The 16526-nt window shown below is 41.7% G+C and overlaps 2 protein-coding genes across 3 annotated transcripts; one reads left to right on the top strand and one right to left on the bottom strand.

The window, feature by feature from the left end:
- Positions 1 to 893: 893 nt before the first annotated feature.
- Positions 894 to 9501, bottom strand: ankrd29 (ankyrin repeat domain 29). Of its 2 annotated transcripts, none has more exons than XM_035412464.1 (10): positions 9208 to 9501; positions 7924 to 8034; positions 6423 to 6521; positions 4758 to 4856; positions 4401 to 4499; positions 3844 to 3942; positions 3403 to 3501; positions 3067 to 3162; positions 2544 to 2642; positions 894 to 1395 (listed from the first exon to the last, which is right to left on the bottom strand). In XM_035412464.1, the coding sequence occupies exons 1-10, from the start codon at positions 9217 to 9219 to the stop codon at positions 1312 to 1314; spliced, it is 897 nt and encodes a 298-aa protein (XP_035268355.1). In that variant the 5' UTR covers positions 9220 to 9501; the 3' UTR covers positions 894 to 1311. The 2 variants fall into 2 exon arrangements, with proteins under 2 accessions (XP_035268355.1, XP_035268356.1); XM_035412465.1 differs by lacking the exon at positions 9208 to 9501 and adding an exon at positions 8997 to 9157.
- A 12-nt stretch (positions 9502 to 9513) lies between these two features.
- cts12 (cathepsin 12) lies at positions 9514 to 16511 on the top strand. The gene is made up of 9 exons (XM_035412463.1): positions 9514 to 9607; positions 11263 to 11434; positions 12048 to 12199; positions 12973 to 13095; positions 13218 to 13382; positions 14111 to 14332; positions 14704 to 14872; positions 15219 to 15324; positions 15850 to 16511. Exons 3-9 carry the CDS (start codon positions 12050 to 12052, stop codon positions 15947 to 15949), a joined length of 1035 nt encoding a protein of 344 aa, XP_035268354.1. The 5' UTR covers positions 9514 to 9607; positions 11263 to 11434; positions 12048 to 12049; the 3' UTR covers positions 15950 to 16511.
- Positions 16512 to 16526: the final 15 nt, after the last annotated feature.

Genomic DNA, 16526 nt, shown 5'->3' with positions numbered 1-16526 from the left:
GTATGCATGTAAATGTTGGGAAAAATGGGCTAGTTGCAGATAATATTGCTTGTCTACCACCTAATCCAATTAAATTCACTTCCTTTGTTATGTAGTAACACACACAGTCCCCCACACCTTGTTAAACCAAATGTTTAACATAACTTTTACAAAACTTGTAATCGCCTCACGAAGAATCTACTTAATTTATACAGGGTGGAATTTATTTTGGTGCCATTTGTAGGGATGGTTTTTGGAAACTAAATGAACGGTCATATTACTGTATGTGATGGAAAATAATGGCAAAAAGAAAAATATTATACAGAGTACTTGTGAAGGAGGAAATCGACTTTATTCTAATCTGAAAGTAGATCTAAGGAATGTGCCTAAATTATTCTACTGCCAGATTTTGTGTAAGTACTATATTGCCCCCTAGTGTGTGTTTATTATAACAGTAATCAGAGCGCGATTGGCAATAATTACATTCTTAAACAGAGCCAACAATAATTCTGTTTAATTGCCACCTACACCCATCAAAATTTGATTGCACCCTAATAACCACTTATTAATCAAAATATATTAAAGCATGTAGATATACAAGACCATATACATAGAATAAAAAAGAAAAGAAAAAGTCAAGTTACTTTTCTTACAGAAACACATCAATTGAAAGATTTTTTAAAAGTGTATTGTCAGCCACAACCACAACAGCTGAATTTGTCTCTTTAGAGTCTTCAATTAGCCTATCTGCAAGTCTTTGGCCTGTGGGAGGAAACTGGAGTACCCAGAGGAAACCCACGTGGACACAAAGATTACATGCAAAGAGCCAAGGCTGAGATTCAAACCCAGTATAATGCTTATAACCTATTTAACAATGTTACATTATGAAAAAGAACATTGAAAAGAACACTACATAATTTTTAAATATATTTTATTTCACAAATGTACAGTCTGTGTCACATTTATTACAAATGCTGAAATAAGAATTTGCTAAATATTTAGAAACGTACAGCACCAGGAGAAAACATTATAAGAAAACAGTTTTAAGAACTGCACTTCAACAGAAAAACGACGCAAGGCAAAATCCTCATCCACTGACCGATGTGCAGTATAACACGCAGTAACCACCCTCCTGTCTGGTTCATATTATGGCTGTTAATTAATGCAGGTTAATCTGAAGCCGCAGCTGAAAGCAAACACCGTGTTTTGGGGCAAGATGTGGCCAGGGATTGTTGACTGTGCATATCTGTGACGCTCTTGGACCGGAGCCCAGTATGTTTCTTTAGACTCAGTAGCCATCGTTTGAGAGCTAGAGACTACGGATAGTCATCATCAACTACTCCCGTTCACCGCCTGTGTCTGCAGAAGTCTCAGGATTCGCTCGTTCTGTGTGAGGTCTCTTGGCAGTTCATTGCTCTGGAGGCAAAACAAACACATAAAAATAAAATAAGAAATTAAGTTTTAAAGTAAGAATACCTTTTACTTTGCATTTCATACAACTGTTGCATTACAAACGTCTAGCACATTTATACTGCTTGTGTATTGCTGGGATAAATAACTGCAAGAGTGAACAGCGGTAACTTCAAATGGCATTTGATGGCACAGCCCTTCAGATCTAACCACTGAAGTGTTTTAACTCATTAACACTGTCACATTGTATACAGTATGCTGTGTGCTAATATACAGTTCCAATACTGTGGCAAAAATATCTCATATTTTTCATGCATTTGATTACAATGACCACTGACACCTCCTTGGAAACGATGTAGTTGATGCAGCATGTGATGGGACAGGGCCTATCAGGGCAGAACCCCTGAGGGGGCGGAGCCTAATTTGGGTGGAGACTGAGAGAATCACAGCATCCAACCAGTCACAAGCCTAGCCAAAAAAAAAAGCTTTTGTTGTCACAATGAATGGAGTTTCCATGGCAACACAAATTTCAAATCTTGCCCCACTTGTTTGTGAACCAGACAACCTCTCAGAGCCTCACTCTGACAGCCCCCCACGGCGACAGCATTTAGACTGCTTTCTCTTCTTCTATATTCACCCTGATGAAGCTCCACACTCCTCCTCTTCATTTTCTCCCACTCTCCCTCTCTCTTTCGCTCCAGCATATAGTTACACAGCTTCACTCCCTCCGAGGGGAATATATACAAATGCCAGCACAGGACAGTTCTAATACCCATGTGCCACTCTCCTCTTGGCAGATTTTATCTTTCTAAAGCTAACATTCCAATGTGAATGCCGCAACAGTTAAAACAGCTTTCATCACCCTCAGAACACTATTTCCATAATTCCTGCACTTAAAACCCACACAATATGCCGCAATATTCTGAATGGTTTTTCCTTGGAGGCAAAACAAACCACAACATATTTGCCTGGTCATATGTGGAAATTCACAATGAAGTTAACAATAGTGCTTGCTACTGCAAAATAAATTCCACAGGGAGAAAAGATAGTGTAGCTCTGTCTCTTCCACTCTGGATTGAAAAAAACTCAGTGACCACACTGCAGCCAGGAAATTTAAATGTCTGTGATACTCTGGCTCTGTGGTGATAACCAACCTTGTTAGTTAAAACGGGATCTGCGTTGGCAGCCAGCAGAAGAACCACTGATCGGATGTTCCCACCCATGACTGCAGCGTGGAGAGCAGTGGAACCGTTCTGGGCATTGGGGTTTAAAACAATACCCGTGTGTCATGATTTTACCAAAGTAAGTACACATTTTCCACTGCTGTGTTATATAAGACAAGAAATTTCTTTGAGTGCTGCTTTGCTTCAAATTCATTAATTAACATTAAACTGTATACTGTACCTCTAGCAAATTATTATTGTCATCTTTTGCACTGCCTGTGGGATGTGTGCATGCCATGCATGTTTTTGTGTGTGTGTGTTTGTTTGTGTGGGTGTGTGTGTTTGTATGTGTGCATGTTTTGTGAGTGCGTGTCTGTGTGTGTTAGATATTTAATGGTGTGACAACAAGAGAAACAGGTAAGTAGAATTTGTGATTCTGGTTGTTCTTGGGCTAGTAAAGCTCCATTAACTCACTCCAGCGGCAGAAACCTAGAAGGTCTCCAGTATTCTGTACCTTCAGAACGCCGAGAGAAGGAGAGAACTTGAGCAGCTCCTCGATGACATCGGTGTGCCCTTTGTAAGCAGCCTTGAACAATGCAGTTGAACCATCCTGCATGGGGAGAAACGTGTAACTCGCACCCATTGTTTCGATCAACAGCAGGAGTGCAAGGGGATCACGTCCTATTTACAGGCACAATAACTGAATGCTTTTTAATACACCTTTCCCTCTGAACAGGGGAGCTCATTAATAATGCAAACCTGGTCACAATAGGATATTTGGTGTGCTAATGCTGTGCCTTCAGGGGGAGGGGTTTAGGAAACCTCTGGGGCGCGCGTGCATGCGCCGTACTTTTCTGTGGGCGTCCCGCTCGGCTCCACGTAGCAGCAGGACCTTCACGACCTCGCTGTGTCCCATCTGGGCTGCCATCCAAAGCGGAGCCGTACCATCCTGCAGTGAAGGGGGGGGGGGGGGTAAGGAACTGGGCTTGTAACCGAAAGGTCGCAGGCCCGATTCCCGGGTAAGGACACTGCTGTTGTACCCTTGAGCAAGGTACTTAACCGGAATTGCTTCAGTATATATCCAGCTGTATAAATGGATACAATGCAAAATGCTATGTAAAAGTTGTGTAAGTCGCTCTGGATAAGAGCGCCTGCTAAATGCCTGTAATGTAATGTAATGTAATGGGGAAAACAGGGTTAGAAAATGAAAGGAGCTGAGAAAATGGAAGGAATGGAGAGAGAAGGATGTGACCGTGGCTCAGCTCTGGCCTGTGCGCTGTGGCACGCTCACCTCCCGAGGGTGGTTCACTTTGGCCCCCGACGCCAGGAGGTGCCGTATAACAGTCACGTGACCTTCTTGGGCAGCGAGGAAAAGGGGAGTCGCACCATCCTGAGACGCAATGACACGGGAGCGATCACGTTACACGCGGGCCGAGCGGTTATATGATACAAACAAGCAGCACACAGCATGACACGCATACCAGAACATGCACTTGTAACATGACCTTGTAAGTTCAAAGCACTGGCCATACAAAGGAATGTTTTTTTATGTGGGCATTCATACTTGTCGGCTCAGAATTTACAGTTAGCCCATTTGCAGTTATTTTTTCCTCTTTAAATCACAGGAAGTAATTTCATAGTGAAATTTCATTATGAGTTGTTACATTCTGTTCCCTGACGTTAAAATTTTTTTTAACATGACAGTCAGCTATTATTTAATACACATTATTTTCAGAGTGACTCAGCAAAAGCTGTACATCCAGTCTTTCTACACATCCTCACACCCAAAGCATCATGGGAGGAAAAGCAGTGCATGGTGGGGAACGCAGTGCGTTGGCAGGCACTCACGCTGAGCTGGTCGTGAGCGTTTGCACCGTTCTTCAGCAGGGTCTCCACCACCTTGGCGTGGCCATGCTGGGCGGCGGCCGAGAGCGCCGTACCGCCTTCCTGCCAAAAGACAACAACAGCGGCAAGAGCGGAGAGTCTCATTAATTCAAGCCAGTCTCCCGAAAGGCCCGGGAGTTCTTGGCGCGTACGTTCTTTTGACGCAGCAGACGTTTTCAGACATGTCAGCGTGTTCTGAACGTCCTCTCACCGTCCCCTGAGTCACCACACTGGGGTAGAAAGATTTATTCACACTTCCTTTCTCCTAAAACTGTCAAATCTTTAGCAGCAATGCGAATTGGCCCCAGGCAGGCGGAGTACCTTCGTCTGCAAGTCGGTGGAGGCCCCAAACTCGAAGAGGAGCTTGACGATGTCGTTGTGCCCCTGCTGGGAGGCGAAGAACAGGGCTGTGGAGCCTGTCTGAAAAATAATATTTAGACACATCAGCTCTTCAGGCACAAGGAAATACCAAATAAACACAAATGTAATGCGCTATTCAAGGGCTCCGACAAGTTTGTGGGATTCAATTATTAGTGCACGCCATCTAGTGGTAAAAGGGAGGTCTCATTATGTTGGGGTGTGCGCTGAGTAGTGAGGGAGGGTGAGTAAATGAGGGAGTGAGAGAGTAAGTGAGTGAAGTAGAAACAGTACCTGTGACAACCAAAAAATCCCAATACACATTAGATATTTCTATTTCCATATGTGCAAAGCTAAACGTTTGAATATTTCCCAATTATTCTCATGGAAAATGTACAGAATTAAAAGTTATACCGTGCTTAAACTGAATCATTAAACAAACTATGAGTCCATGATTTTACGCTCTAATATATGGGAACACTCCCAGTGTAACTAAAGACCTCTCGCACAAATGGCGAGCATTGCTGGGCTGAATGACCTGTTCTTGTCATTAATTTATATTATGGCTTAATGTTAAATCTTGTGTTTGAAACCTTGACAGAATTACATGAACATAAGTCAATTGTGAGAGGTACAAGTGTTGCTCACTTTTTTATCCTTTCTTACAGTGTGACACAAACAGCTTCAGAAACATTCTGGAAAGAGCCAATGGAGGATAAAATTAGCGATAAAATTAACGCAGACCACTTAGAGAGCCATCACACTTGCATTTAGTCTCATCTGGTCTCGAGGGCAACGCACACATGCAGCAGTCACATGAATAATGCATCCGCCTCTGTTCCATACTCAATAAGCTGTTGCTGACCACAGCATATTTTCAAAGGGCTTAACTTCCCTCCAGTCTTGGATTCATGCAGGCTAACAGGGCCGGCCTGACAGTCTGGACACAGTGAGGGACAGTCAGCAGGAATCTGGCCAAAACCAGTCAATGTATTGACAACCGAGAAGTCTCATTTCATTCTACTGTTAGTCAACAAACATCTATCACCACTACCACACAACACAGTAGTAGTTACTTATTACATCACGCTTATAGGAATGTTAAAAATGTTTAAAAATAAATATATATATATTTATTTATTTATTTATTTATAAAACTAAACACTTTCATGAACACAAATAAAACTGGTTCACAACTTTGTCAGTCCTTTTCCTGAACTGAATAGCCAGAGGTTATCCTTTAGAAAATATTATAAGCATCCTGTCTCATGCTGGTTCCTTTCATCTAAACTAGCTGTTAACTTTCTTCTATCCGCAGACTGACAGGAATGTGAATCTGTTAAAGTGGGGGGCGGGGCGGGGGTTTGATGTGTTATTCCAGAAGAATCCTACAGAGGCCTATGAAAAACATATTTACCCTTGTAGAGACAGCGAATCATACGCACATTCAGCTAATATGGTGCTGGACTGAGAAGCGCAAAAGAACGGCAGGAAGTCCACACACTGTGCCATACAAACCTTTATTAGAGCCAAAGTTTCAATCCCAGTTATACCTGGCTTTGGTTTGGAAGTCTAGCACTCACATGCAGAGTCATCGTCATTGTGAGCCACACCCCCTCCCCACAGTACCTCTCTCTGTAGGTTAATTTCAGCTCCTTGCATAATCAGCTCTCTCGCACACTCATAGTGGCCGCTGTAAGATGCCACCATCAGCGCTGTGGTGCCGTACTGTAAGGCAGATGACATCACAATCAGGACAGTTCAGAACCACTCCACAACACACACACACAACCAGACAATACACACACACACACACACACACATGCATGCACACACACAACCAGACAACACTCACACACATACACACACACACATGCACACACGTACACATGTGCACACACACACACACACAACCAGACAACACACACACATGCACACACACACACCCCACAGATTTGTCATTAACATCTAACTATAGTATGCATGCAGCAGGGGCCATTCAAAAGATCATACAGGACATCTTGCAGTGGGGAGGGAACATGACATTTAGCCATTATGCTGCAGGTGAGACTCTCAGATTGTGCATTGCCCTAGCACCATCGAATGTAATAAATATCTAACTGTATAAACAGAACTGTTAAAATGTTTAAATCGCTGCTAAATTACCCTGGAGGGCATCCACTACTCAGCAAACGAGCTGAGCACTTGAACATTCTATACACATTGTTTTCAAAGATAACATATGGTGAAGCAGTTCCAATTATCCAGACAAATGAAAGTCTGTCCCGAAGCTAGGCGTGTCAACCTTGAATCAAACTATTGCAGTAGTTATCAGGAGAGCAAAGTCTTTTGATTGGTTCCAAAATGTAAGAGGCTGACAGCACATTGCAGCTTCACAAAGTCTCCCTCCCCCTCCAAAACACAACATTCCATCCTGACACAAATTTTGTTAACACTGTGTATTTCTGCATGTTCCAGTTTTATCTCTTCAAAACACACATTTATGCTAGCTCTACAATTTTATATGAGGAAAAACATCAATTCCTTGCTTGTACCTGAAGGTTTACTATCTGTGATTTGTTTTAATTTGTTTCAGTGGTATTCCTGGATTTCACAAAAAAAAATTATATTTCTTATTCTTTTGATCTGAGGGAAAGATGTTCTGAGGACTCAACAGATGTTCTATTTCAGTAACTGGCTGCAGACCTCCTTTCGATAATTGGAACAGACATCCTTGCCTTTTGAAAGAGATCAAATGAAATCCTGGTTATAGTACCGGTGGTTCTATCACTTCCTTTTCACATGGACACACAGCCACTCACACAGATATTCACACCAAACCACACCCACACATACACACACAACCACATGCACATACGTTTACATGAAATTATTTAGCGGTGCAAATATATCTATACATGAGCATGTGCACGCACACACACACCCACACACACACACACAAAGACGTAAAAGCACCCCCACCCAACAAGTGGAAATACACACATTAACACATGCATATGCGTCACAAACACATAGTCAGATACACATACACACATTTCTCTCTCTCCTACCACAGGTAGTTTATAGGAAAAGTGGGCAGACGTAGTGCCCTGGCATGCATGGTTCGTACACTATCTTTGCAGTCTGCATCCACCCGACCACTGTTGAGTAGCAGCTGAAGCAGGGCCAGGTTCCCCTTCCTCGCTGCCCAAAATACAGCATTGGCTAGAGGAGTTTCCTTCTGGAAAACACACATTTAGCCATTAGAGACTAGAAAAGGGGGATCCGCCCACCCTTCTGCTTCCACTCATTTGCATAACACTTGCTGCTAGGGTATCTACGGAACTATTTTGGCTTATGTCTGCATGCAGAGAGACTGACAGCACATTGGTTACAAGAGAATATAAAGAACAAACAAAAAAGTAGACTACACTCCTGTCATACAACTGGCTAAAAATCTAACATGGGACCATGTCAGCCAATTTAAACATGAAAGCCTGTAAAGGCAATATTATAGGCTAGTGACCAAACCTAAAAGTTGCAATCAGTAGCAACCAAAGCAAAAAAGGCAGACAGACATGTTTCAGGCATCCGTCACAGAATTTACAGAATACAGAATATACAAGCTAAGGAATTTGCCATTAGATACTGCCGTAAATCACGTGCTCCATTTTTCTGCCAAAAGCCATAATCAGTTACATGGAAACATTAATAAGACTGTTGTATTAAGTCGTGTTTTCACTGCAGCTCCCACTGAAGCAATCAGCCACTTGACACGATCGGACTCCTGTGGACAAACCAATACCACCCATAAAATATGAGAACCCCTTGCTTGTCCAACACGCCCTTTTTGTTGTCGTCACGTGTCTTCTTAATTTTAACCGATAAAACTCGAATTGGCATTTTATAAGGGCTAGCATACCATTAGCTAACAGTTCTCAAAACGTTGTTAAGATGGTCCTAAAGAAAATATCGCAATGCAACGCGTCAAATGCTGCAAAAGTCCGCATCTTTAACGTAGATGTAGTCTACTGTCTTTTCTACGTTTCAGGTTTCTAATATTTACCCGTAGCTACTATTATATGCAGCCATTGTAGAAAAGAAAACGGATTGCGCGGTTCCGATTTAAAGTCTATTTCTGCACGAACGACTTCTTGATAACATAACGTTTGCTGCCAGGGTATTGTAGTATCGATAACTCACACTTTCCTTCCTACACTGAAGGTCAGGAGACGGATCCCTTTATGGTCCATAGACAGTTTATGGCGCATATTGCGTCCCAATATACTAGAACATTACATAAGGTTAGACCACCCTTACAAGCAGGTATGTAATAGCCAGCGGGTTAGGTGTTAGAATGCACAGTGGGTGTGAGCGACAAAATTAGAAGAGCGGCAGAGAATACGTCGTTTACCTTGAAAGACATCCTGCAGAACTCATTCGTGACTCATCTCACTTTAACGTGCTAGCAGGGGACGGTGCATCGCCCTTTGCTGCAGTTAGTAGCTAATACCCACTCGTGCGATTTCGATTTGGAGTTCTAGCAGAGGCGCTGTAGGTACTGAGACCGATCCAGAGCTATGCCCTGCAGCCATCCACTGCAGTGCTGCACACGCACACCCACAAGCTGACACAAATGGGAGCACATCAGCAGCGTCGTACTCTGGCCACAGGGCGTGCACGCCCTGCACGGGACATCACAGTCAGGATATGGCTGCGTTATCGGGAGGTACAGCATGCAGTAGCCCATGTCCGATTTGCAACCTGGCCCACTTTTCCCCCGAAAAGAAAGGAGACACGTGAAATAGCGTTTTGTATGTATAAAGAGCTGAATTACTACCATATTATCTAACATTACTATAAAATTTACAAGTAAAGATTTTTGCCTTATTGGGTTTGCAACTTGAGAGTGTAAGTTTTGTTGCAGCCTAGTATGCATTTCGCTATTGGGGAAAAATAAAAAAGAACAGGTATGTGAACAGGTATATAATGTAATATGGGCAATAAAGAACAATCCATATTTCATTAACATGAGTTAGATTGCTTTCACACAAAGGGAATGTTCTATTTAAAACAGTTCGGCCTACATTTCAGAACGGGATAACATTGCTGAAGATGATACGAGCCTATACTTAGGTCATTTGTGAGCGACTCAAGGTGGAAAGCACTTTAGTCTTCTTCACAAATGAAATGACCCCTTATTATGCCACTATTTGTTGTGAAACTTTGTCCTGCGAAATAGCCACTGTCACATGCTTCCCTGCATGGATGACTTGTTGATGGCTTTGACTATTACATATATAAATATGCAGGTACATTCACAACATCAAAACAGGTGCAGCAGTTAGGTTAATGAGTATTTTTACATCCACAGGTGGGGAAGGATCAAGTCATGAAATGTATAATATATATTTTGAAATATCTCTGTGTCACAGTTAAACAGGATGTCTTAACTAATGTTCAAAGTGTGGGATATTAGATGAGTTATGGATTGACATTTTGGATAAACCCCACTATTATGGACTTAAAAAAAAAAAAGAAATACTGCACAAAATGCAGTCAAATGGCAAAACAGCATGAATAAATCACTGGTGAATTATGTATATGTGATTGATAATATGTTTGAAGATGCTCCACGAATACTTATGGATGATATTATCACTACTGTAATTAGCTTTAATATTTAATATTTAGCATTACATGCAAATGCTGAATCAAGTGTTCCTCTATTTTCATGCTTTTTGACTTGCATTATAGCCAAAATAATTGAATCGAATCATTTATATACAAAAAATAAACACAATCTTCAAACCAACTAGCCATTCTGAGGATATACCTGAGTGTGACCTCAGTTTACAAAAAAGGAGCTCACCACCCTGAGGAGTGTAATTTGATAAACATTCTGCCTAACTGCCCCATTGCATCATAGCTCTGATAATCAAGGGTTTGTGAAAACCACAGAAAAGCAAGATAACACACCCATAAAGATTTGATGATACAGTGGCAAGTTACACATTTGAATGCTGTAATAACCATCAATTTTTCAAGGGTGGCCTGTAGTTAAAATGCAGGCGGAGGGTGACACCTCAGAGGAAAACAGCTAATTAGCAGGTTTAGAATACACCAATTACCCAGCAGCTTAGAAAAACTTGTATTTTTATTTTAAATTTTTGCTTCCTCAAGGGTTCTGTGAATGTCAAAAATATACATATTAATGTACAACACGTATACATTTTACATTCCCTCGAGTTGCCCACAGAAAAATGTAAAAACACACCTTAAAAGCAAGTACTCTTGAAGGTGAAAGCATAATGGCACCATTGATATTTCATAATGTAATTCATTCAAGATATTCCACAATGTAGTGAAAATATTTCCACATTTACAGTAACCTGATTGCAGTGTGCAGTAGTGTGTCACTTAATTACTGCCCTCCTTGCTTCATGCCCCCCACGCCCCTTTGGTTAAGATGGCCAGCACTCGTCACAATTCTGCAGGCGCTGCTAAAGCACACCCACCAAAAAGAGGAATAAAAGATGGGCTGATAACACCTTATTATCAGTCTGTGCTGTGAACACACAAACCCAGAAACCAGCGCAACCATAGACTTTGGGAGAAGGGAGAAGTGAACAGCTCGGCAGGTGAGTATCGGCCAACAGATTGGAGGCATGTACCTGTCTGTTATTCAATAAACAAAGTTTTTCCTTTTGTGCTGTGACAATAATAATTTAACAATGCTTTAACTACATGTTTGTTTGTTTGCTTTATATAGTAACTCTGACTTTTTTCCGTACAGGAAAAGTAATTTACTGCTTTTCAACACAAATATTTAAATCAGTCTGTCAGCTATGGGGTGGGTCTTCTGCATATTATTTTAATTTGCAAGTAGAAGCTATAATTGTACAGGTGACATTGGCGTTTGAGTTATAATATTGTCATTTCTGCTGGGAAATCTACAGTACATACAACTATGTACAATAAGATAATTTTAAGCAACATTTTGAATTCTACACCAAGTCACATGTCTCCACAATAAACACAATATTTGGTACATATAAAAGTTTCTAAATCACTATTATTGTATTCCTGACTCGTTTGGATAAATGCACAGATGCATAAAAAGTGTATATGTGCATATGTAAAGACTATTTACACAATTTAAGCCACTCTGGATATGAATGTCTGTGGAACAAGAGAATAATGTAGTGTACTATATTTGTGGTCAATCAATGCTGTTTTAATGCTCTTTTGCAGACATGTCTCTGGAGTGGTTGAGCTCTGCTGTGGGGACTGCCCTTGTGTCCCTGCTCTTGTGTCAGTGTCTCCTCCCTGTGCTGTGTTCGGAGGAGGACATGGACACAGAGTGGAAGGCATGGAAGAGGAGCTTCGGTGTGTCCTACAGTGAGGTGAGACCCTAACCCACCCAAAGCATACTTCTCCCTGTGGTGATAAAAAACAATGTATTGCAATACAGTGTAAACATGGAATGTGTGAGATATGAACCAACCAAACCTCTGCTTTGTCAAAAGAAACCATAACTAGATGGCAACCTGAAATGGTTTATTTGAGTTAATCAATGGAGGTAAAAACCACAGATATTCTCCATGAGAGTACATTTTCATAACACATCCGTGTGTGTTTCCTTAAAATTGTATTACTTATGTGTCTATTTCAATATACATTTTGTGCATCCAGGGCATTGTATTGTACATTATGTGCAATTCAGTGTGGCTGGTGAGCACATAACAGTTTACATAGATAATTATCCTGGACCTGTTTCTCATTGGCTTTGCATGATTAACAAGAACCATTGCATCCATTCAACTAAGAGTCACCCACTGATTCCTTTTTACCATATTATATTGTGCTGCCACCATTTCTGATGAGCCGGCTTGCAAGGCTGGCTGCTTTCTCTGCAGTTTTGGTTTTTGATGACACCAATATCAAAACAAAAACAGTATCTCATCTGTACTAGCAAATCAGTAGCATTAGCTTGTAAGCTGACTACATTAGATAAAACTGACGGTAGAATGTGAACTCCAAAATGGATTAGAATGAAATTATGCCTACATAAATCATTAGAAACTGGTATACAAACTCATTTTATAAACTGTTTTTACAGTTGGGTCATTGCTACGCATCTTAAGCAGATACAGTAAGGTATTCCCTTTCGTTTCAGACTGATGATAATGAACGTAGGGTCATCTGGGAGAGTAACATGAAGCTAATCGAGGAAAACAACGTGCACTTCCTCAGAGGCACCAAGAAATTCAGTATGGCCATGAACAAATATGGGGACCTGGTGAGTGAGCAGTCCTAATGCTGCTCTACATGCCATTTGCACTGTCCTGTGCCATGCTTTTTACCTTCACCCAGAACCGGAACTCAAGCTCAACCTTGTGCTTCTCTGGTTCCCGTCGGCAGAACAGAAATGAGTACGGGAGGCTGCAGGGCACCAAGATCGACGCTCGGAGCATCAGCCGCGGGAAGCAGGTGTCCGCCCGGAAGCTCCGCGTAGCCGGCAAGAAATCAAAGAAATTCAGTTTAGACTACAGGAAAATGGGCTACGTCACCCGTGTCAAGGATCAGGTACGGGGGTGCGCCGAGAAATTATTTTCTGTTGAAGCGGGCAATCAAAATAGGTGCAGCAGAGAGAGAGAGAGAGAGAAGAAGAAGAAGAGAGAGGGAGAGAGAGAGAGTGAGAAAATATCTATTTGTTCTGTTGATCGTTTGAAAAAGAAAAAATATTTGTATATGCCTTTCTGAATTTATTTCACCATTCTTATTGTTATTCTTAATGCAACAAACCGAATATACTGTTAATTAAATTATAGTTTAGTTTCATTCATTGTTGCACCTAATTTGCACATGATGCAGCATGTACACATAAAAACATTCGTACATACATGAACATGTGCACAAGCTAACATACAAAAACAGCAGATACACATTCATACACACACATGCATTCTAAATATATTTGCAGAATTTTTATTCCCTGCTTGTATTCTGTTTGTGTTTATTTTATGTTTGTTGTATTTTGCATGCTTTTGCAATATGTATATATGTATTTCATGATGCCAACAACGTGAATTTGAATTTGAGAGAGACAGAGAAAGAGAAAGAGAATCAAACCCACCCAATCAAAATAGTGGTGGAGCAGCAAGGAACTCTCTTCAAGAACCCTAGATTCAGGGGGTACAACATTGTACAAAAGCAAGAAAATCACACCAGTCTGAAAAGGCTTGCCCCAACAGACTGCCTGCCTCAACTACCAAACCCTCCCAACGGATTTCGCTCTGGGCTCTGTTCCACAGGGCTTCTGCGGCTCGTGCTGGGCCTTCAGCACTACGGGTGCCATTGAGGGCCAAATGTACAAGGAGACGGGACGGCTGGTGCCTCTGAGCGAGCAGAACCTGGTGGACTGCTCCCGGGCCTACGGGACGTTTGGCTGCAGTGGGGCCTGGATGGCCGATGCCTACGAGTATGTGCTGAACAATGGGCTGCAGTCCGAGGCCTCCTACCCCTACACTGCTGAGGTATGCTCTCAGGTGGACATGCATGTGCACATGGCGTCAGGGAGCTGTGTGTGCTCAGGTTGCACACACACACACACACACACACACTCATACACACATACAGACAACATGAGCTTTCAATCTGATGCCTAATATTGATTCCTTATTTCCCAACATTCGCTCAATGTGCACAAATAGCCCTGCACCTCTGTAGATTCATAACAGTAACGATGCTGAACAATATTTTGTTAGGAAACAGTAGATGCCCAGGTAAAATCTGCACCGATGCACAAAAATCCTCCCTAGCTAATGAAGCACAAACTAGCTCTTTGCGATTACATCATATGCAGAAGGGACACAAAGTTCATCCTTGTAATTAAATTTGTCCCTAGGATACCCAGCCCTGTTACTATAACAGCAGAAAATCTGTGGCCAGGATCCGAGATTATAGGTTTATTCCTGCTGGGGATGAGCAGGCCCTGGCTGATGCCGTGGCAACGATAGGCCCAATCACGGTAGCCTTGGACGCAGACCACCCCAGCTTCATGTTCTACAGCTCAGGTATGTTTGTATGTAGGAAATAGAAATCATAGTGAGGGTGGATCATTTGGGCTGTGTTGTTTTTTGCCCCTCATGAAAAGAAAAAGGTTTGTCTCATAATTTTTTGATGGTACAGGTAGAAGCCAAGCGTAAATACAGGTTAGAGACAGAGTGTCTGTGTCCCCGTCTGGAGTGAGTTCATGCTTATGGCGTTCCTGAAGCATGCAATTTTCCAGACAGATCTGCTTAGACCTCAACCCTTAGGTAGCCATAAGTAGCAATGATCAGGCTCAGTTCTGGGAAGAACGCTTTATCCACATTAAGACCGGGCTGAAAACAAAAACAGTGCAATGCATTTGTCTCACAGGAATCTATGAGGAACCCAACTGTAACCCTAACAGCCTGAGCCATGCTGTCCTGCTGGTGGGATATGGAACTGAGGGGGGAAAGGACTATTGGCTGATCAAGAACAGGTTGGTGATTCCGTGAGCATGGTAACAGGCCCTTGCCCCCAGTCGTTACCTGCATAAGGATGCAAAAAAATAATGCAATACAGATCACATTTTAGTATACAGTTGAATCGTTGTTTATGCAATTTGGATGTAGATGAAATCAAACCTACGACCATCACATTACTGGGCTACCACCAAACAGGCTTAAATTTACAGGGCTCTGTCTGACATTTTTGTGTTACCTCATTTTGTTATGTGACAGGATAAACACCACCTATTGTCTTTTGAAGTGATCATATGTATGGAATATAAATCTGCTATAATATGGGATTTACAAAGGCTTAGCATACAGCTGCATTCATGATAACTGCCACAGTCTGTTGACCCTGATTAATTTATTTTATATAAACATTGACGCAGCAATCAAAGCACGTTAGGCCTTGTAAAAGTGTTTAGCTAAAATAAGCCTTTTGGGGAATTGAACCTAGAACCATGATACCATGTTCCCAAACCTACCACACACTAAGCGCTCCTTCTGCTCCCCAGCTGGGGTACTGGATGGGGAGAAGGTGGCTACATGCGAATGATCAGGAATGAAAACAATGCCTGCGGCATCGCCAGCTACGCTCTCTACCCCATCGTTTGATGGCTGCTACTGCTGCAGGCACTGGAACCTACTGCTCCTCTCAGGGACTCCTGATGCTTTTAGTGGTGGATCAGCTATCAGGGAAACGCATTACAGTATAAATCAATCAGATCATGTCCAGTGGATGAATTAATTGGCCACTGCCTACCTAAAACACCATGTTGCAAAGTCCTGGTAACCTATTGACTTATTTATACCCAATTCCATCAGTGTCACAAGGGGAGAAAAAAAAAAAATTCTTTTATATTTAGTTATTGTTTATCACAACATATTGTCCCCAGCAAAAAAAAAAAAAAAAAAAATTGGCTTATCTTGGCTGTTGTGCAAACAAGCAGGAAATGTGCTGGTGAAACAAAATAGATCATTTGGATTTCTTGTTATCTTGTCTTTATTCTTTTTTAACAATTGTCTCCCTATGGTAAAGACTTGGCTTAGTTTCATCATTAATATACAACTATTGTTACAAAACCAACCATAATTTCACATCCCATTATTGTTATCACATAAACACCAAGCCTGGTTATTAAATGGTTCTTATTTAAGGGAGAATTGTCACCTATTTCTTAAAATCTATGTA

Source organism: Anguilla anguilla, chromosome 4 (assembly GCF_013347855.1).
Source record: "Anguilla anguilla isolate fAngAng1 chromosome 4, fAngAng1.pri, whole genome shotgun sequence".
NCBI classification, from domain to species: domain Eukaryota; kingdom Metazoa; phylum Chordata; class Actinopteri; order Anguilliformes; family Anguillidae; genus Anguilla; species Anguilla anguilla.
This window is presented reverse-complemented; position numbering and strand designations above follow the sequence as displayed.

Coding starts and splice junctions, on each gene's coding strand:
- ankrd29 (XM_035412464.1), bottom strand. Junction 2,643..3,066: donor CTTCTCTCGGCGTTCTGAAG/GTACAGAATACT, acceptor CCCAATGCCCAG/AACGGTTCCACTGCTCTCCA. Junction 1,396..2,543: donor ATCCCGTTTTAACTAACAAG/GTTGGTTATCAC, acceptor TTTTGCCTCCAG/AGCAATGAACTGCCAAGAGA.
- cts12 (XM_035412463.1), top strand. CDS start 12,050: ATGTCTCTGGAGTGGTTGAGCTCTGCTGTGGGGACTGCCCTTGTGTCC. Junction 13,096..13,217: donor TGAACAAATATGGGGACCTG/GTGAGTGAGCAG, acceptor TCCCGTCGGCAG/AACAGAAATGAGTACGGGAG. Junction 13,383..14,110: donor TCACCCGTGTCAAGGATCAG/GTACGGGGGTGC, acceptor TCTGTTCCACAG/GGCTTCTGCGGCTCGTGCTG.